At 32.9% G+C, this 21851-nt stretch overlaps 2 protein-coding genes across 4 annotated transcripts; one reads left to right on the top strand and one right to left on the bottom strand.

Moving 5' to 3' along the window:
- Positions 1-3315: 3315 nt before the first annotated feature.
- Positions 3316-6310, top strand: LOC136209199 (DNA-directed RNA polymerase II subunit RPB1-like). 2 transcript variants are annotated; one of them, XM_066000599.1, is made up of 7 exons: positions 3316-3658; positions 3791-4048; positions 4192-4479; positions 4568-5429; positions 5603-5670; positions 5771-5824; positions 5901-5991. In XM_066000599.1, exons 1-6 carry the CDS (start codon positions 3560-3562, stop codon positions 5777-5779), a joined length of 1584 nt encoding a protein of 527 aa, XP_065856671.1. In that variant the 5' UTR covers positions 3316-3559; the 3' UTR covers positions 5780-5824; positions 5901-5991. The 2 variants fall into 2 exon arrangements, with proteins under 2 accessions (XP_065856671.1, XP_065856670.1); XM_066000598.1 differs by having other exon boundaries at positions 4568-5670; positions 5901-6310.
- An 11293-nt stretch (positions 6311-17603) lies between these two features.
- On the bottom strand, positions 17604-21483 carry LOC136208729 (probable protein phosphatase 2C 46). Of its 2 annotated transcripts, XM_065999859.1 has the most exons (6): positions 21094-21483; positions 20810-20878; positions 20298-20716; positions 19205-19572; positions 18633-18869; positions 17604-18163 (listed from the first exon to the last, which is right to left on the bottom strand). In XM_065999859.1, exons 3-6 carry the CDS (start codon positions 20614-20616, stop codon positions 17903-17905), a joined length of 1185 nt encoding a protein of 394 aa, XP_065855931.1. In that variant the 5' UTR covers positions 20617-20716; positions 20810-20878; positions 21094-21483; the 3' UTR covers positions 17604-17902. The 2 variants fall into 2 exon arrangements, with proteins under 2 accessions (XP_065855931.1, XP_065855930.1); XM_065999858.1 differs by lacking the exon at positions 20810-20878 and having other exon boundaries at positions 21094-21482.
- Between the last annotated feature and the right edge of the window lie 368 nt (positions 21484-21851).

Genomic DNA, 21851 nt, shown 5'->3' with positions numbered 1-21851 from the left:
AGAGCAGAAAAACACAACTAAAAAGACCAGCACAGAAGAAAAAAGAAAGAAGAAAAGAAAAATAAATAGCAGTTGGGTAAAGATGAAAACCATTTGGGTAAAGAATTAAAATACTCCATTAACAAATAATGAAATTAAGAGGACTTTGGGAGTTGAAACAATACTCTCTCTACGCGTTTTAGAGAGAGGAATTGCCATAGAAATTGATGAGACGAAGGAGATGGATAAAATGGGTATTCTAGGTTTTAGAAGAGAAAAAGGAGAGAGAGAACCGGTCAAAAAGGTGAGTCAAAGGTCATAAATGGTGGTCAATGGTCACAGTGGCCATCGGTGTTACAAAATGTAAAGTTCAATGGCTATACTGGGAAGAAATGAAGTTCAGTGGCACAATGTGAAAATGGATAAAGTTCAGTGGCCACGGGTATAATTTATCCAACAGATAAATCATATATTTCTCGAAACTCCGAGTTTGCAGAAAAGCAGTTGGAGTCCAATCTCTAACATTAGAACCATTCTGAACCTTTGGATCTGAGTCATTTCTCTCTATATATATATATATATATAAGAGATCCAGTGTGACAAATTTTTTTTATGGTGAGACAAGTCTTATGGTGTGACATGGACCAATTTTGTAATTAAGTAGGGGAAGGTGGTAAATTTGTAAATAAAAGGAAAGAGAAAATTGTTTTTTTCTTTAAAATGCATTTTTCCGACTTTTCCAACCTCGTTTTTAAAAAAAAAATTATACCGTTGGACTCATATTAATTAGACAGTCATTTTAAGATCCCAGAAGCTCGGGTAAAAAAAAATTCGGTGAACGGAATCCGGTGATCTGTTTTTCTGTGAGAAAAAATATCCAGAAAATTCTCAAAACATTCCAGAAAATGTAAAACATTATTCGGAGAAACTTTAATTCTTGAGTCAAAGTATGATTTCTTACGGTTTAGTCCTAATAGAACTTTTTCCTTAATTTTATCAATTTTAAATACTTCAACAATTTATTGGCTCAAAACCGTAAGGAATCTCATATTGAGCCAAGAATTAAAGTTTCTTAAAATTATGTTTTACATGTTTTGAAATTTTTTGATAATTTTCTGGGCACTTTTTGATCCTACCTTTCAGCACTATGTGTTGGAATATTTTGTTGGAACAATATAACAATCATGTTGGAACAATATAATTATTCTTTTGGAACAATATAACTATTCTGTTGGAATAATTGGTACACAGATTTATTATGTTGGAATAATATAAGAATTAGAATTATTTTTTAAATAATATAACTAATATAAATTTGAAGATACTATATTAAATACTAAAAAAACAAAAATGAAATTGAAGACGATAGATAATAAAATTAATTTGGAACAATTGGTAAACTGATTTATTATACTGGAATAATAAAACTATTTTATTGGAAAAATTGGTACATTGATTTATTCTGTTGGAACAAATGGTACATTGATTTGGAACAATTTTCGTACACTGTCGGAACAATGTAAGTAGGATAAAGAACGTGTTCAGAAAATTATCAAAAAATTTCAAAATATGTAAAACATCATTTTAAGAAATTTTAATTCTTGGCTCAAACCGAGATTCCTTACGGTTTTGACCCAAAAAATTGTTGAAGCATGTCAAATAGATAAAATTAAGGAAAATATTTTATTGGGACTCAACTATAAGAAATCTCGCTTCGACCCAAGAATTAAAATTTGTCAGAATAATATTTTACATTTTCTAGAATTTTTTGAGAATTTTCTGGGCACGTTTGTTCTCTCCGGAAAACTCCCACCCAGATTCCGCTCACCAGAATTTTTGATAAACTGATTTGAAACAATTGGTAAACTGATCTATTATGTTGGAACAATATAAGTATTATACTGGAATAATATAACTATTTTATTGAAAAAATTGGTATGATGATTTATTCTGTTGGAACAATATAAGTATTATGTTGGAACAAATAGTAAACTGATTTGGAACAATTTCGTACACTGTCGGAACAATGTAAGTCGGATAAAAAATGTGTTCAGAAAATTATCAAAAAATTTCAAAACATGTAAAACATCATTTTACGAAACTTTAATTCTTGGCTCAAACCGAGATTCCTTACGGTTTTGACCCAACAAATTGTTGAAGTATATAAAATAGATAAAATTACAGAAAAAGTTTTATTGGGACTAAACTGTAAGAAATCTCACTTTGACCCAAGAATTAAAGTTTCTCAGAATAATAGTTTACATTTTCTGGAAGTCTTTGAGAATTTTCTGGGCACTTTTTTTTCTTACCGGAAAACGCTCACTCGGATTACGCTCACCAGAATTTTTTTTTGCCTGACCTTCAGAGATCTCAAAATGACCGTCTAATTTAGACGAGTCTAATAATATAAAAAATTTTAAAAAATGAGATTAGAAAGGTCGGAAAAATGTATTTTAAAGAAAAGAAATAAAACAATTTCATCTTTTTTCTTTTATTTACAAATTTTCCACATTGCCCTTTTCAATTGTCATCAAAACTACGTAGTTTTGTTATGTCACACAATAAGCTTCTTGCCACACCTAGACCCATTGCCGCACTGGATCTCACCCCTATATATATATATATATATATATATATATATATATATATATATATATATATGAATGAATGATGTCTTCCTTATTGAAACCAACTCCTTAACCATCCCCGATGACCTGAATTGACAGAAAACAGATAGAAAAATGGATCGGAATTCCGACAAACCCCCTCCGATGCCTAAGTTAGAAGGGTACTTGAGCAAGTACAAATTAAACTTGAAAGTAGTCGAGTAGGAGAGAGAATATTAGAAATTACATACTTGAAGCTCTGATTTCCAAACTATTTATAGGCAATTTAGTTACTTACAGAATTTGTGTATCTTTACATATGGCAGCTTCTTATTGAGTTTGGGCCCTATATTTCCTATTGTTCCGCATTAAAGGAGAGCTAGGAGCATGTCTTTAGGATCTGGGACAACTATTGGTCCACATGTAAATCGGTCACGTTACTAAGAAGAATGAACAAATTGATACCGAGAAACAATATTTGTAATATTAGATTTTGCAAAATCACAAGTGTTAACAAAGGGAAGTGGTGTGTATATATTAAGGCATATTATTTTATACTAATTTGATTCTAGATCCAATTTGAAGGGTTAAATTGATATATTACCTTAATTTTAGGCTAAATCAATTTTAGAAACCAACTTGAGGGGTCAAAATGATAATTTATCTCCATAACATCTATATTATTAATTACGCATTAATTTGTCAAATAAGAACGTTGGGGTAGCAAAGATGGCGCTGTGGTGAGGCTTGTTTCTCTATAAATAAGAACGTTGGGGTAGAGAATTTTCATTACATTCGAGAGCCCTCTTCTATCCGTTGGAATTTCTCGCCGCCGATCTGCTCCCAGACAGTGCCGTATTTGGCCGCCGATCTGTTCTAATAACTAAGTTTCTCTTCTTTTAAACAATCGAAACATCATAAGAAATTAATTTTACAGAAGAAGAATCTTCTTTTAAACAAGTTAGGGTTTGCAAATGACAATGGATATGAGATTTCCTTACTCCCCGGCGGAAATCTCAGCCCCGATGAACAAGATGAAGAAGAAGTTTGGCATACTGAGCCCCGATGAGATTGTAAATTCTCACTTCTCTAACTTGTAATTTTGAATTTGTGTTTGGGTTGACTAAAATCAAAATAAAACGAAATGAAATGAAATGAAAGCTTGATTATCTTTCTGAATTGTTGGATGTGTTTTGTTGTGACAGAGAGAAATTGAAGTTGAGTATAGTGAAACTAGAGAGAAGGGAAAGCGGAAGGCAGGTGGTTTAAGCGACAGGAGGTTGGGGACAATTGACAAAAAGCAAAAATGTGAGACTTCCACAGCGAATATGGCTGAATGTCCTGAATGTCATTTTGATCATATGGAGTTGGCCAAGCCAATGTATCATATAGACTTTCTCAAGACAGTGCTCAGTATCATGAGATGTGTTTGTTTCAACTGTTCTAAGATATTGGCAGATGAGGTATGTATATATTGATGCTCCAATTGCTTTATCTTTTCACTTCTATTGATGATTTTGATATTGTGTTTGTATTGTATTGTATTGTATTGATGAGGGCTTTCTTTCAGTTCTATTGATGATTTTGATGATATTATGTTGTGCAGGAAGAACCTAAATTTAAGCAAGCCATCAAAATAAGGAATTCCAAAGCCAGGCTTAAAAAGATTCTTGATGCATCCAAAAATAAGACCAAATGTGAAGGTGGTGATGATATTGATATTGAGCCACTGAAAAAGACTCGGTGTGATTGTTGCGGTGCTCTGCAGCCCAAGCTGACCCTTGATGGTAGGAAGATGATTGCAGAGTATAAGATTCAAAGGAAGAAAAGTGATGATGACCAAGAACAGCTACCTGAACCTATTGAAAGAAAGCAGACACTTACAGCAGAGAGGGTAGGGTGATCCTTCTGCTTGCTTGCTTTCCTATTATTTTACATACATGTGATCATGTGATGCTAATTCTTCTTTTTTACAATAATAGGTTCTTGCTGTATTGAATAGGATAAGTGACTATGACTGTAAATTGTTAGGGGTTAACCCAAAGTATGCACTTCCTAATTGGATGATTCTCCTCGATCCTGCTGTATATGCTGAATCAGATCACTTGAGAGGCTGTTCCTTGTATCTTAATGGTGTTGATTCCTCAGCTCGTTCTCCAGTTTCAGGAACTCCATACCATGATTGTATGATGTCTCCAAATCTTCGCCTATCACCCATCACAGACGCACAGTTCTCACCCTATGCAAATCGCATGGGTTACAGCCCATCATCACCTGAGTATAGCCCCACAAGCCCTGCCTATTCTCCTACAACCCCATCATCACCTGAGTATAGCCCTACATCTCCCAGTTACACCCCAGCTTCACCAAGCTATTGGCCTACATCACCATTATATAGTCCTGCTTCCCCTGAATACATCCCAACATCACCTTACTGCGGCCCGACTTCACCTGCATATAGCCCCCCTTCCCCAGGATACAGCCCGACATCACCTTCTTATAGCCCCCCATCTCCATCGTACAGCCAGGCATCACCTTCTTATAGCCCCAATTCCCCAGGATACAGCCCGGCATCACCTTCTTATAGCCCCACTTCCCCAGAATACCACCCGGCATCACCTTCTTATAGCTCCACATCTACATCCTACAGCCCGGCATCACCTTCTTATAGCCCCACTTCCCCAGGATACAGCCCGGCATCACCTTCTTATAGCCCCACTTCCCCAGAATACCACCCGGCATCACCTTCTTATAGCTCCACATCTACATCCTACAGCCCGGCATCACCTTCTTATAGCCCCACTTCCCCAGGATACCACCCGGCATCACCTTCTTATAGCTCCACATCTACATCCTACAGCCCGGCATCACCTTCTTATAACCCCACTTCCCCAGGATACAGTCCAACCTCCCCAAGCTACAGTCCTACATCCCGGAGCTGTAGTCCGACTTCACCAAGTTACAATCCTCAATCAGCAGAATACAGTCCATTACTGGCAGACTTGCCTAGCAGCCCAATATTGTCACCGTCCAGTCCTACATCGACATCATATTCCCCTTCAAGCACAACATACAGTCCAAGCAGGTGAGAGTCATATTGTACAACCATTTTATCTGTTATGCTAATGCTTATAAGTTATAGCATATGATATTCTTTCTAACCATGCTGTCACTTGTTGCCTCAGCCCGTGTGATTCTGGTGTAACCGCAGATTATAGTCCAAGTTCTCCACAGTACAGGTGATTACGCGGTTCCATTGGCATAAATTAGATCAATCTTGTTGGAACTTTTTGACATGCTTTTTATTTAATACAGCCCGGGTGCTGGGTATTCACCAAGTGCGTCTGGATATTCGCCGGCATCCACCAGCCAGTACACTCCTCAAACTAGTACCAAGGATGACAAGAGCAGTCGATGATTGCCGTGAGATGTATGGAACAACTTGTTACGAAGTAAAAGGATCAAGTTGTTCTTTCCAACTCTTGCCTGATACACCGGATGAAAAACTTGTACATATGATATTGTCAAAACCGGACCCGTCAAAGAACCGAAAAACGTCAAGGGAATTTGAACCCTTTAAGTAGTTGAAGTATAGGCAATTTGAACATTACAGTTTGGTGGATAATGTTAATTAAATTCAGAATTGTTTATAGAAAAAGTCTGTCCTGATTTCTGCAGGCTAATTCTTCATGTAGGTGGTTATACAATATTTGATTAATATGCACAAGGATATGATATCAAGTATTTAATTTATAACAATATGATTCTTAGACGTGCCAGAAAGCTAGGTTATTTATTTTTTATAAATTTCATACAAAGCGATATGTACAGTTTAATTTCTTAATAGAAAAAACATTTATACATAAAAATTAAAGAAAAAATAGGAAATACATGTTTGTTAGCTAAGTGATAGTAATTAAGGACAGCATACTCTTTTAATATATACGGTTTTGATCACATGGATTTTAATGGCCATGTAGAATTTGAGAAAGCTAATGTCATGATTTTCTTCAAAAGCTACTAAATAGAAATTTTGATTGGTTAAACTTCTAAAATGAACTTAATGTGAATTTTGTCTAAATTTATCTTGAGTGAATTTAACGAGAGAGATGCTGAATCTAAACTTCTAATTTATATTAAGGAGGTGTTTAGTTGTTCATTTTCATGCTCTTGTTTGTAAATTTATTTGGAGTGAATTTAACGAGGGAGCCTGAATCTAAACTTCTAATTTATACCAATGGGGTGTTTGGTTGTTCTTTTTCATACTCATGTTTATTTTTTCACTTCAAAATAAAGAGTTTTAAGTGTTTTGTTTGCCTTTTACATATGAAAAATAGCATTTCACTTGTCGGTTTTTTGATAGGTTTACTTTTTTTGCTCATTCCTCAATCCTCAGTCTATGTGTCCTATGATTCCAAAGAAAAAGGTAATTAATTAATTAAGAAGCTTTTGAACTACAATACTATCTCTCTCTCTCTTGTTTGTGTGCATTCAAGCAGAACTTTAGTTGTTGATTTAAGTGTTATGCACACTGTCCCAATGCGTACTCACTCTTTCACATGTGTAGTTGTGGCCGATTGATAGCTGTTTCCATTAGTATCTTAGCAACCATCTATATTGTGTGCTATGATGAATAAGTGAAGATTCTTTTGTTCTTGGGTTCAAACTTTAATCCCCAGTGGGTAATGTTGGATATTGATTTAGGGTAAAAACATTCAAAAATATAATGCTAGTTTACATGACTCCTAAATTTCCTTAAAGTTTTTGAAAGTTGCATTTTATTAACATTATAGGACTCCAAATCAAAGAAACACTATTGAAACTTGGAAATAAGGTTTTGATCACAGTGACATGGATTAAGCATGTGAAAAAAATGAAAACAACTAATACAATATGTAGAATGTAAAATTAGTTTGTGTAGTAGCAAAGATATTAAAATTGAGAGCAGGATGTGTTGTTTGTCTAAATTCCTTTTATACGTTAATAATAGGTTTACATACTCATGATGCTAAATAGCTAATTTGAGACATATCTTTATCATTACAGTTGGTTAATGATTCAAGAGCATCTCTGCAGGCCAAGCGAGAAGATATTAGAGAACTTTCAACATGCTCTCTACAAGTACACTTTAAAATGATATATGGATGTGCTTAAATCTTGGGTTGGGTTGATGACTTTTGCTGTGAGAATTTGAAAATAAAATGAAACGGAGAGAGGAGATTGTTGGATATTCAGATATATACAACTAAGGCTAATTTTATCCAAAATGTGTGAAAGTGTCTAATTTGGTAAAATGGAAGCAAAGTGTGTTAGATATGTAAAGGGGTGACACTGCTCTTTTTCTTTCGTTTTGTAAGTAAATATAAACTCACTCGTTTCTTTTAAAAAAAAAAACAAACAAATTATATGTTTCTAATAAATAAGGCAAAAAATATATTTAAGCCCCTGAACTTTGGCAGTTTTAAGAATTAAGTCGTTGATCATTTATTTTTTCACATTGAGCCATTGATCATTTTGATTCTATTATAGATTACGCTCTTATTTAATTTTTTCGTCGAGTTTGGACTGCATACATCGTTAGAGCTATTCGGCTTGTTGACCCAATAAAAATAAGAATTCTTTGACTAGAAGAGATAAAAATTAAAAACTAAAACGAAATTATAGAAACTAATTTCTAATATATTCTTCCAAACTCATGTTCTCCTCCTATTTTGTGATTTTCAACATTAGAATCGCCAAATCGATCTTCTCATCTACTAAACTCGATGGAAAAGTTAAATAAGGGTAAAATCCATGACAAAATCAATGATTAATGGCTCAATATGGAAAAATAATTGATCAGAGGCTTGATCCTTAAAACAAGTAAATTCAGAGACTTAAAACAATATGGAATAATACAGTCCATTACTGGCAGACTTGCCTAGCAGCCCAAGATTGTCACCGTCCAGTCCTACATCGACATCATATTCCCCTTCAAGCACAACATACAGTCCAAGCAGGTGAGAGTCATATTGTACAACCATTTTATCTGTTATGCTAATTCTTATAAGTTATAGCATATGATATTCTTTCTAACCATGCTGTAACTTGTTGTCTCAGCCCGTGTGATTCTGGTGTAACCGCAGATTATAGTCCAAGTTCTCCACAGTAAAGGGGACGGAAAGGATGACAAGAGCAGTCGATGATGATGATTCCTGTGAGATGTATGGAACAACTTGTTAGGAAGTAAATATATTGTATTCATATTATTGAGTAATATGTGTAACCAAAAAAAATATTATTGAGTAATATTAATATAATTTAATAAAATAATATTTATAAATATTATAGATAAAAATATTAATTGAATAAAGTTAAGAAAATAAATTCTGTAAATAAATTCAATTTTCAGTTTTTATGTCAAAAAAGCATATCATTTTGACAAATAAATAGAGAAGTGGTTAAGAAAACAAAAAAAATGAATAGCAATAGGTTTAAAAAAGGCATATAGTTCATATTGGCCCCTAAACTATACCTTGAAAATCAATTAGCTCCTCAAACTACTAAAATCACCAATCAAGCCCTTAACCTATCTAGAAATCAACAATTCTCACCCTCTTATCTAATAATATTAAGAATTAATAGTAATTAATCTTAATTCAACAATTCAACACATAAGTAATATTATATGGGTATAAAATATACTCATCTCAAGTCCCAAAAAGGACACAAGATAAAAAAAAAAGTTTAAAAAAGGAAAGGGGTTAGAAATTTTATTAAGAAAGGAGGGATCTCCTTCACCAATGGAAAATAGGAAATAAAACCAAAAATGAAGAGAAAATATAAAAACAGTAAAAAAAGAGTTTTAGTTATGTGTTTAATTATTGGATTAGGATTAGATTCCTATTAATTCTCCAGACTAATAGAAAAGTGGGTGTGAATTGTTAATTTCTAAGTAAGTTAAGGACTTGATTGGTGATTTTACTAATTTAGGGACCTAATTGATTTTTAAGGTATAGTTTAAGGCTAATATGAACTTTATGCCTTTAAAAAAAAGAAAAATGAAAAGCAATAAAACCAAACAGTCCCACTCAAAATCGAAAAAGTGAATTTGCTGAGGTATGCCACTCGCTTAATGTGGCGTTTGCAACCAACGGAAATTTTCTTGATGGGCTGTTTGCGCGCGTCAAGGTCAATTCTTCAATTGCACATGTTTTCTTGCTTGGATTTTAAACAGGCCAAACAAGTCGCCCAATTGGGCGACTCGCTGGAAATGAGAGGGTTTGAATTAACCCTCTCTAATGGTTAGAAGGTCTCCAATCAATTTTCAAAATTACAAATTGGTCCTTAAAGGCAACCATTAGAGTTGCTCTGATAGGTCTATTAAAATAATGTCAAATTGTTTAACTATTAGAAAACATTTTTTTATTGAAAGTGTTGTTTGTTGGAGAATATTTTTTAGGGTAACGTGATATGGTCGGAGGATTGAAAATCCTCCAACCATTAAAGATTTAATTCTCCTTATTTCTATAAAAAAAAAAATTTAATTCTCCTTACAATACAAGAAATGAAATTTTTATATTTTATGAATAAAATAATAAAAAATTATAAAAAATAAAATAAAATTAATAATGATTATTTTATTTTATAAACTTGGTAAAATGAACTATCACTATTTAATTTTTTATTATTATTTATAATACATTTTCAAATTTTTTCTAATTGAATATTTCTCAAAAATAATAAATTGTTAAATGTTTGACTAATAATAAATTAAATATAATGAAAGGTCAAAAAATTATTTATCTTTATTGTAATAATCAGATTTATTTAATAATCAAATTAACTTGAAAATAAATAGAATCTTTATATTTCGACTCAATATTAAAATTGAAAAAAAATATATATCTTAAAAAAACAAGTATATAACTCTAAAATAGATTTTTTTTCCCCTGAAAGCGTACATAGTTTCAATGAACTTGTACTCTTATACAATAATAATACAATAATAATGAAAGATATAACAAGAAAAGTAATTAAAATTCTCAAAATTATGAATGTAATATTATTTTGATAATAATTTGGATATATTTTTTTTGTATGATCTAAATTTTATTATCTTGGTGTTATATAAAAGCGAATTACATCAATAGTATCTGAATTATACATTAGTTTTCACTTTGGTACATGAATTATATTTTGTCCCAAAAATATACATTAAGTAATGGTAACCAACTAATTAGCTAGTCAGTAACTGATCATCCCGAGTTTTGGTCATTTTTAATTAAAATTTTGACTAATTTCTTTCTCTTTCTCCCTTCCATTTTCACTCTCTCTCTTCAAGAGCAATAGTTCTTCCTCCTGTTTTTTATTTTCTTTTATTTTCTCTCTCTAAAAATGAAAATTCAATGGTGTTCCTAGGTATGGGCTACAAAATTAATTTCTAGAAAGGGTTTCTAATAAGGTAGATCAAGAAAGGAAGTTCAGATTAGTACGTACTACTAGCTAACCAGCATCCTAGTAGTTCCTTCCCCATCATACCAATATTATATCATATTCCCTTGAACCATCTTGAATGGAACAAACAGTCTCAGAGCTTGGAAGTGGAGTAAGCTCGCCCATGAGATACAACTCGATAACAAAAGTTTGATCTTTTGGACTCTTCTCAAGAAGTGGGTCTCAAATAGCTTCATCTGAGAGAGCTGGTTCGGGAAACCTTTATCAACTTACAACAGATAGTTTCGTAAAAGCAGTACCTATACTTTCTAGTTATCCAGGTTAGTATATAGGTTCTTATGTTGAGATATTGAATTTTGGACTTTTGGTGTAAATTAAGATAAGTATAAACTAAAACTTCGGAGTTTGATGACTTTTACTATAGTTCAAATTCGTTTTAGTAGAAAACATATCCATACCTGGAACTTGTAAGTCATTTTTCGACCAATTCCAGGCAGAACCTGTTGGGAATAGAACATGTATAATTTTTCTATTTATGAATCTCATGGATCTTATTATATCTATGAAAAGATGTTTCTTGTCTAGCTAAACTAGAAGGAGTTAATCTCAATATTCACAAGTTAAACACGTAGAAATCATGAAATCTCCATTATAGAAGAGATGACCCCTAACACAGGCTCTCAAAGAGAAACATAATATTGATTGATTAAAAGTTACTCATCTTTACAAACAAAGAGGCTTAAATACCTCTATCAATTAAAATGCAAAAGACTTAAACACCTTATTTGGGGTTACAGAATACATTGGGGTTACAGAACATAAAGGGAATGATAGGGGTTAGGAGGGGATAAGTGGCTAAATGACATTTAGGTTAATAAGCCTACATGACAAGACAATAAATAAGGACAGTGGCATAAACAATAAATAATAGGATGACAGAATTCTGCCAGCTCTAGTACCCTAATCCACCTGGAAAAGCCACTCCATACGGCGTGTGGGTGTGTCACGGTGTGTGGCCTTTAAACTTCGGTAGCCTAGCTATTCTGAACCTCGGCAACTCGACCCTCCAACAAAGCTTACATGTCGTATGGCGATATTCACACACTGTGTGAATTAAAACGAAAAGTTCCAAAAGCTCGGCCAACAGACCACATGGTGTGTGCCCCTAGTGATACGCTGTATGGGACAAAATTGCTACACTCATCCTTCGCCTCTCATCTCACACGCCGTGTGAGGCCTTCCTTCGCCTTGGCTCGAGTTCTTGGAAAAGATGGATGCATCACAACAATGATATTTTATAATATAAAATAGGGATAATTTCAAATAAACCATGTGGTTTTCGGCTTTGACACTTTGAAAATTGTGGTATTTTCTATGACAAAATAATACTTGTGGTTTTCAATGTTAGAAAAAAAAAAGATTTTTTTAGTAATACCGCTAAAATCAAAGAAGTTTTTTGTCAATCACTTTTGTCCATCTAGATATTTAATTTCGCTATTTTTACAAATATATAAAATAACTTCAAGTTATTATTTGGATATTGCTATTTACCGTTTCCATTTGAACAATTTTACCTTTTTTTATAAAGAAAATTCAAAACTGAAAATTTGGATATTAGAGAGAATCGCTCAAAATTTGGCCTAGGCGGATGCGGCATCCGCCTAGCCATTGGTCGGGGCGGATGCAGTATCCGCCTAGGCTTTGGCCGATGAAAATCTTACTTTTAGTGACGAAAAGTACTAATCATTCAATTTTTTGACAAAAAATTCATAATTCTCCAATTTTTGTGACGAAAAATGCAAAAACGTCATAAAAAAAATATACATTATTTCATGATTTCTTTGATAAAAAAGACATAACTTTTAATGTTTCCGACTTGTAATCATCCATTTCCGGGGTTCGGATTGTCACACATCAATTATTTTTATAATTTCAATTATTGTTGTTCGGGTTTGCGATTTTGAAAAGAGAATTTTTAGTTTTTTATTAAAATTATAAAAATGGCAAAAAAAGTCCAAATAAAAGCGGTAACTAATAAAAAAGAATGATATTTAGCAACTCACTTCACTGAAAATTTTGACCGATTAAGTCGAAGACAATGGATTTCATCTCAACTGGTATTTTACAATTTATCTTCTCCGATGCTTTTTTTTTTCTAAATGAATTCTATTACGAAAAGATAAAATAATTGAACATAAATGTCTTATTCCACATCATCCCTTTCAACACATATATCAAAAATTTCCTCCCATATTAACTATGTTTTTTACTAACATCTAAAATCATAAATACTAATTTGTCATAGAAAAATACCATCGATTCTTAAAGTATCAAGGTTTTTTTTTTAACTTATCCCGATAAATTTTTTTACCGAATTACCTTTTTATCGCATCAACGATTCGGATATTGTTAGTCGATTTTCATTTTTATAACGGTGAAAACCATTTCGTTTACAAGAAAAAAAAAACTCCCTCAGTTCTCCCTGTTTAAATCACAAAATTATAAAATATATACTTTTTACAATTAGCTCTAAAAATATATATATTCATAATTTCATATATTTTCAAGATAAGGTGTAAAAATACATCTGACGTTTATATTAATTTAGGAGCAATTTTACCTTTAAAATCTAAAATGGTACAATTTTACCCCTAGCATTAGCAGTCAATAGCAATTTTACCCTAACGTTGGTAAGTTTGATCAATTTCAGAGATTATTATAAAACACATATATTTTATTTCTTACGCTGCATCAATTGCACAGAATCAACGAAAAAGATTTCATATTTTTTATGATTTAATAATAGAATTGGAGATTAATATTTTTAAATTTGATGAAATATTTGAATTTTTTTATCCAACTCGTACGAAATACAATATATTTAAAAAAAAAATAACTTATTCCACTTTTAACCATATGTTTGTGATCTGTTACTAACGAGTGATAAAATGACGAATATATAAATTGTAAATAATAAGATTCATGACCAAAAAAACAATTTGATAAATAATTTCTTCAGTTGATCTAACTTGTCAACGTTAAGAGTAAAATTACTCTTGGCTGTCAACGTTAAAAGTAAAATTGTACCATTTTAGACGTTAGGAGTAAAATTGCTTTTAAATATAAACATCAAGGGTATTTTTATACTTTATCCTTAAAATAAATAAATAATTATTTCGATTATGATTTTACCATATTCCAGCTTCTATTTAGATTTTAAAATCTAAACCAAACATCTTTGAATACCATTTATTTTATTTTATTTCTTACATTAGTCATTTGATGTGTCATGTTCATCCTCATCCTTTGAAAATTTGCAATTATATCCCTACTTCAAATCAACTAAACCGGCTACTCAAAATTAACTTTTATTACTTTCAAAAAAAAAAATTAACTTTTATTACAAAAATTTCTATTCAAATCTCACCAACGTTATCATGGAAGATATGATCTCCATTTTTTCAGCATACATACTCAAAAAAGTCATACCAAAATGGCTTAATACATCATTTGTCCTTGAACTTGTCCAAAAAACTTGATTGGCCCCTGAACTTTTAAAGTGTTCCGATAGCCCCCTGAACTTGCATAAAATGTTCAGTTAGCCCCTTAAACTTGCGTAAAACGTAATCAATTGATCACTCGGTTGTAAAAAAAAATTAAGTTTAAATGCATAAGATATATTCCACGAGTCTTAAAAAAAGTAAAACGACCAAAATCGGAGTATACGATTCTAATATTAGAGAAGACAAGTTGTATAGTTGAGTAAGAAATAACTTGCTTTTTAATCTATTTTTTAATTATGTAATAACATTCTAAGCTGCGTGGAATACATCTTCCGCATTTAACTTACTTTTTTACGACCGAGTAATCAATTAATTATATTTTACAGGGGGCTAACTGAACATTTTATGCAAGTTCAGGAGGGCTATCGGAACACTTTGAGAGTTCATGGGTCAATCAAGCTTTTTGGACAAGTTCAGGAGGCAAATGATGTATTAAACCTACCAAAATTGTACCAAGTCTATTTACTCATTTAAAAAAAAAAAGTAACATATCATAATTTTTTTCCTAATATACTCTTAGATTAATAAAATCATTTAATGAATACAATATTCTATCATTTTGAACCATTGTAAATAAAAACTTTATTAGAAAAACTAATATATTATATGTTGAAAAAAAGAGAGAGAATGTAACAAAAAAGGTTAGGTAATTGAGAAACAAGGTTTAAATTTGACAACTCTAGAAATTTGATAATTGATACTATTACCTGGTTTTCATGATTTATACCTAATTAGAAGAACATTTTCAAAATTAAATAAATAAATAAATCATAGAAAGTTGAAGATTTTTTCTCTTGAACAAAAAAAATTTTGGGTACCAATATTTTTATTAAAATTGACCCTTGTAGTCTAATTTAGACACATTTAACTTCTTAACACAATTTCTCATTTCAACAACTTTACTTTATTAAAGTAAATAATAAAATAAATACAATAAATTCAGCTCATTTCATACCTTCAGTAAGTAGAGGAACATGGTAATTTTATTATAAAAGAAAGGATAAGATGTAAAAATACCACTAACATTAACGGTCAGAAGTAATTTTACCCCTAGCGTCTAAAATGATGTAATTTTACTCCTAACGTTGGCAGCCAAAAGCAATTTTATCCCTAATGTTGGCAAGTTGTATCAATTTTAAACATTATTATAAAACACGGATATTTTGTTCCTTATTCTATACCAATTGCATATCAGTTGGTTTAAAAAAAATCATATTTTCTGTGATTTACTAATAGAATTGGAGATTAATATTTATAAATTCGGCGAACTTTTTTGAATTTTTCTTTGTCCAACTCGTACAATAGCCAGTATATTTTTAAATTTTTTTTAAAAAAAAAATCACGTCTAATCATAAGTTTATGATTTGTTACTAATGAGTGGTAAAAATGACTCACATGTGAAGTGTAGATGACAAGATTCATGACCGAGAAGACAGTTTGATGAATTATTTCTCAAATTGACAACTTTAGGAGTAAAATTACTCTTGGCTGCCAATGTTAAGGGTAAAATTGTATCATTTTAGACGTTAAGGATAAAATTTCTCCTAACTATAAACGCTAGAAGTATTTTTTCACCACCTTATCCCTGAAAGAAACCATCAGTAGTCCTCACTTGGATCTTGAATGATCAAATGAATTTGGTCATTCACCGTTAGATCCAAGCTAAGGTGTGAATTGGTTTTTTTACCTCATTCACGCTCTTTTACAAGTTTGGAAAAACATTGACGGAAAGCTTTCTACGGATGATGTTTTACAGAGTAAAGGCCTGATCATTGTGCCTCGCTGTTCTCTCTGCCGAGCAGATATTAAGACTCATGATCATCTTTTAGTTCACTGTCGTTTTGCCAGTGCAATTTGGTTAGCCATCGGTCACATTTTTTGGGAACCACTGGACTGCTCTTCCACGTTACTGCATTTAATTAGGTGTGCTTCAATTGTTCCTTTTAGTACTCAGATTTTGGCTTTGTGGTGTGACGCCGTTAATAGTAGTGCGGTTTGGGTTCTGTGGCGAGTGTGAAATGGATCAATTTTTCATGACATGAATCCCAATATTACACATGCACTTCGTCTAATATGGAAATGTGTTAAAGAAGTGAGTTCGTTTCGGAAAGGTAGGGTTGTATGCACAATACTGTTATCGGATAAACTGATTTTGGATAAATTTTTAATAATGGAGATTTCACGACCTGTGACTCGACTCATCTCCGTTTTTTACAATTTATCCCATGTCAAATTTTAAATGAAAAACGCCTATTTTTTTTCTTTTAAAAAAACAAAAACAAAAAAAAAAAAAAAGTGAATTTCTCCAATTGTAATTGGAGAAAAATATATATATTTTTTTTAAGACCAGGTCTCATGTATAAAATTCCCAATTTAGGACTTTTCTTGCACCATCTATGTCAACGTGCTTTAATTTGCATCATCTATGTCAGAAATGTGGTAAAATTAAAGGGCCCAAGTTATACTAAAGATGCTTATACTATCATCCGGACACGTAAATTAATATCCACCGTTCGATCAGTACGACAAATGAATGAGAACCCCTAGATCATGTAAAGCGATTACACAAAGGACGTCCGACTGACATCATAACGGTTGAGAGCCTCTGTACCAATCGGATGACGACACCTGTCTGATAAGTCATTAAGTCACACGTTCCCCAAGATTACAACCACCCTTGAAGTTCATATATATACAGAGAGAGAAGTATGTAACATCAGCAGTCACCGATATTCTCATTATTTTCAATCCTCTTTCAACATTTGGTAACTTAAGCATCGGAGCGGTTTCACTAGACTCCGACCCCCTTTGTTCCTCTCTTTTGCGTCATCTAAGAGGTTACTAGAAGACGGCACATACCGATGATATATAATCGCATAAAATATATAAATAATATAACAAATCCAAATTGGCGCCCCTATGAAAAATAGGGTCAAATATAGAATCCAAATTTATATATTCCCCTTTGCACTGCTATCTGTTTAAAACAATTATTGAATAATAATTAAAAAAATAATAATAATAAATGGAAGATTCCCAAATCTTTCAGAAAAAGATGCAACAAACAGAAGATAAACTTTGAATCTAATTTAAACATAATTTACAAAAAAAAAAAAAAAAAAAAAAATCAACAGAATTTAGAACAAAGATAGTTAAATCAATGCATCAATAAAAATTTCCTAAAGTGTCTTCATACACTAAATAACATACATCTCTAATGTTAAATTTTTACCTTTCTTCGTAGCCGAGAGAAGGATCCCCGCGAATCCCGAACATGGAGATCCATATCCAGCGCAAGCTATATAATTGTTGCTTCTTTTAAGTCTCCATTGGCGTGCCGGAGGGAACTAAGCTTCTTGAAGGAATGGTTATTCCACCTCCTCGGATGGATACCGTAGGCCCTTTAACAGAACTCGCTTTGCTCACAAGATTCGAGTCGAGAAATACAACTATCACAGTTATATCGTCGTGGAAATGCCGCCTTACACCACGATCTATTTTCTTCAAATCCGAATATCTCATTTCTCTCTTTTTAGCAGCTTCGTGCAAAGCAGCTTTCACTAGCCTCTTAGCAATTCCCTGCATTTCGAGAATCATGAAACCATCATAAATTTGCTCGTCATGGTTCGAGTTTTATGAGCATAATCAGATTCCAAAAATAAGCTGACAGATGCCGTAAAAAGGTAAAATTTGAGCCCTATACTTGTCACAGTTTGTCAATTTCGGATCTCGCACTTTAATTTTTCTCAAAATCGTATCATTGGTATAATGTGCTATTAAACGGAGTATGGTCGTGGTGCGTATATGTTGAAACTGTCAACCAAAGGTCATACTTTGCAAAGAATTAAAGTGCATGGAGGAAATATACCAAAATTAAAGGGACCTAAATGACAAATTGGAACAACCACAAGGGCCAAATATGTCAAAATTAAAGTACAAAGGCCTAAATATGCCACGTACAAGGGAAAGTTTTACCGTTTCCATAGCAACTACCGATAAAATCAAATTCTCAACAAAAATAAATAAGAGGCGAAAATAGAGTGCTTACGTTTCGCGGGTGATTCTGAACTATGTCAACAGCGTCTTGATTGCTAAGGTGTTCCCAGAGCCCGTCAGATGCGAATATTAGAAATTGATCATAAGGTTGTAGTTCGTGCACAGAAACGGATGGTTCAGCGCTTAAAATTGGCCTCTTAAAAGGTTCTCGAAGACGGAACTTTGAATACAAGGGCTCTCTGTTAAATTCTGGTTTCTTTAAATAAACATCACCAATCGATCTAGAAATCTGTCGTCCACAATTTTATACGTACATCATAAATATATGAATTACATGTTTAATCTAGTACCGTAATAGTTGAACCGTAAAATATATCTAAATGTCAAAAGCGTAACCAACACGACTCTTCTTCTATTCAAAATGTTAACTCACTCAATAAGATTGACTTTACTTAAACACGTTTCATCGAGAATATAATTAGACATTAATCTTCAGAAATATAATTTTCTTTTCGAAATAAATAAGTTTTCTAACCGAAAAACTATTGCAATATATGAAGTAAAATTCCGAAAATTTAGAACCAAGTAGAACATTTAGTAAAACTATCTTTACGAAGAGATTACCTGTATGAGGCCCTTCACGCGCCATACATTATGTTTCAAAACTACAATATGCGAATCATCCGGGTGCAAAGAATGCATCTCCTGTCTCACGGACTCTATGCTCACATTATGCTCCGATGAAAGCTGGATGGCAAGAACCTCCCCAGTTGCTTTCACAAGCCGTCCAAGGATGGCTCGTGAATCACCGACATTGGCGATGTAAAGGGTACGGTCACAAATGACACCAACGAGACAGCACGATCCCACTGCCGCAATCTGAGGCTTCATAGGCCACTGCTTCGTAACAATAGAAAGAAACCCATCCTCAGTTGCTTGATATGCTTTCTTAATCACATCCACCGACATGGAATGATGTTCCGAGGCAAACCCTGCGAATAACCAACATTAAACATGTCACACCCGACCCAAAACTTTTTAATTTACATCTAAAAATATCAAATTAAACACAATAAAAAAGGGCGACCCGGTGCACTACGCGTCCCCGCTGAAGCGAGGGTCCGCAAGGATGTACTGGGGGCAAGCCTTCCCTTGCCAATTTTTTTTGCAAGAGGCCGCTCCTAAGACTCGAACCCGTGACCTCTCAGTCACACGACAACAACGTTTACCGTTGTGCCAAGGCTCGCCCTCAATCAAATTAAACACAATAACATAATTATATATGACATAATCTTAATTTAATATAAAATACTTCAAATTTTTTTGGACACGGACGTGACAATTCTCTCCACATTAGAAAATTTCGTCCTCGAACTTCATATCGATTTGTTTTAACTCACTATCGAACTATATAACCTTTGAAATTTCTATCCCCAAATATTCATATTCCTAAATCACAACCCACGCTAGGTCCGAAGAAAATAACCTAGGCTCTGATACCAAAATGTTACACCCGATCCAAAACTTTTAATTTACATCTAAAAATATCAAATTAAACACAATAACATAATTATATATGACAATCTGAATTTAATATAAAATTACTTTAAATTATTTTGGACACGGACGTGACAAAACAAATCAGATACGGACCAAATTTCTAAACACTAAAATGAATCAATGATCAATCAAAATCAAGCCAGTGAATGAGCCTTACTCTTTAGATGCTGGAACAAATGATCATTAATGTAACGCGAAGTCTCCGGCCCTCCATGGCCATCATATATTCCGACAAAGGTACCATAAGGGCCGGACTCAAGAGTACTCAAGGGACCAGACTCAAGCTGGCTCTGATCCTCGAGTAAATTATTAGCCTGCACAACAGACATAGAGAATTCACCACATAAATGCTGCCCAGTATCCTTGTACCAAAGTAGCCCGTCTTGGCGACCTGCTGCATCCGAACCCAGATGGACATGGCGTTCTGAGGACGGCTGCCAGCAGGCCCTCAAAAAGTTCATCAATTCTGATAACATCCCTCATCTCACCAGAACCAACCTCCAATTCCTCCACATCCAAAATTGGATGCAAATCTACTTCTTCTTCTTCCTATAATCTCACTACTCTCCTCCTCCTCTGCAACATCAATGAATTTATTCAATTAGGGCAAATGAATTCAATAGTAATAAAAACTGAAAAAGAACAAAAATTAGGGCAAATGATCTTAACTAATTGAAATTTACAACATTAATCCATCTCTGATCCCAAATTTCAGTAAACAATCCCCAAAATTGAGACCTAAAACAGAAAAAACTCTCCCAATCTCAACTTAGAACAGATGAAAACAACAAAATTAAGAGGTCAAATCTGAGTCCACACACATTCAACACTTATTAAAAGACAAAAAAACATGTAATCAAACATGGATAAAAAAAACCCCAAATACCAAACAAAGAAAGGGGGTTTAGCACCAAATTATCATCAATTCATAAATTGGGGGAAAAAGAACTTACAACCCAAATTAGGCTTATCTGAGCAGTATCTGGTCAGCTACTGAATTACAGAAGATGAAAAGGAAGGGGATCTAAAAGAAACAGAGAAATACATGTGGGTATTGAAAGGGGTTAGATCTATAGATCGATGAACACAGAACTGTAAAAACTGATTAGAAAACAAAAGAAAAAAAAGTACAATCTTTGACTTGAAATTCTGTTGCAGGGTGTTCTCTGATTTGGGGTAATCAAGAGGGAGAAAAAAGAAGAAGATAGAGATGAATTGAGAAGGAAAACAGAAAGAAATTTTGGGTGAATCAGTGGGATTGAATTGAAGAAGGAACTGGAAAAAACTCGACCTTTTTTTGGTGTTTATGAGCAGACAAAAGTTCCATATAAAAGAAACCAACAAATCGACGGCTCAAAGCCAGCAATGCATATGGGTACCCATGGGCTCCACATATATATAACAAAAGTAGATAGAAAGATCAATATCATTTTTATTAAAAAAAAAAAAATTATTTTTGTAAGAAATTTTGATTTTTTTTTTTTTTTTTTGATAAAATGCCACATATCATTCCATTAATTTAAAAATACAAGTACAGTACGAAATAAAGAGGAATAAAACATCCATCCCATATAGGCAAAGATCCACAAAGGGAAGAAATGGACTACAAAGAGCAATACATAGACTACAAAGAGCAATAAAAGGACTACCGAGAGCAATAAAACCAAAAAAGATACAAATACAACAAACATAGAAATCATATTCTTCTCAT

This window comes from Euphorbia lathyris, chromosome 10 (assembly GCF_963576675.1).
Source record: "Euphorbia lathyris chromosome 10, ddEupLath1.1, whole genome shotgun sequence".
Taxonomy (NCBI): Eukaryota; Viridiplantae; Streptophyta; class Magnoliopsida; order Malpighiales; family Euphorbiaceae; genus Euphorbia; species Euphorbia lathyris.
Note: the sequence above shows the minus strand (reverse complement) of the source record. Positions and strands in the feature narration are given on the sequence as shown.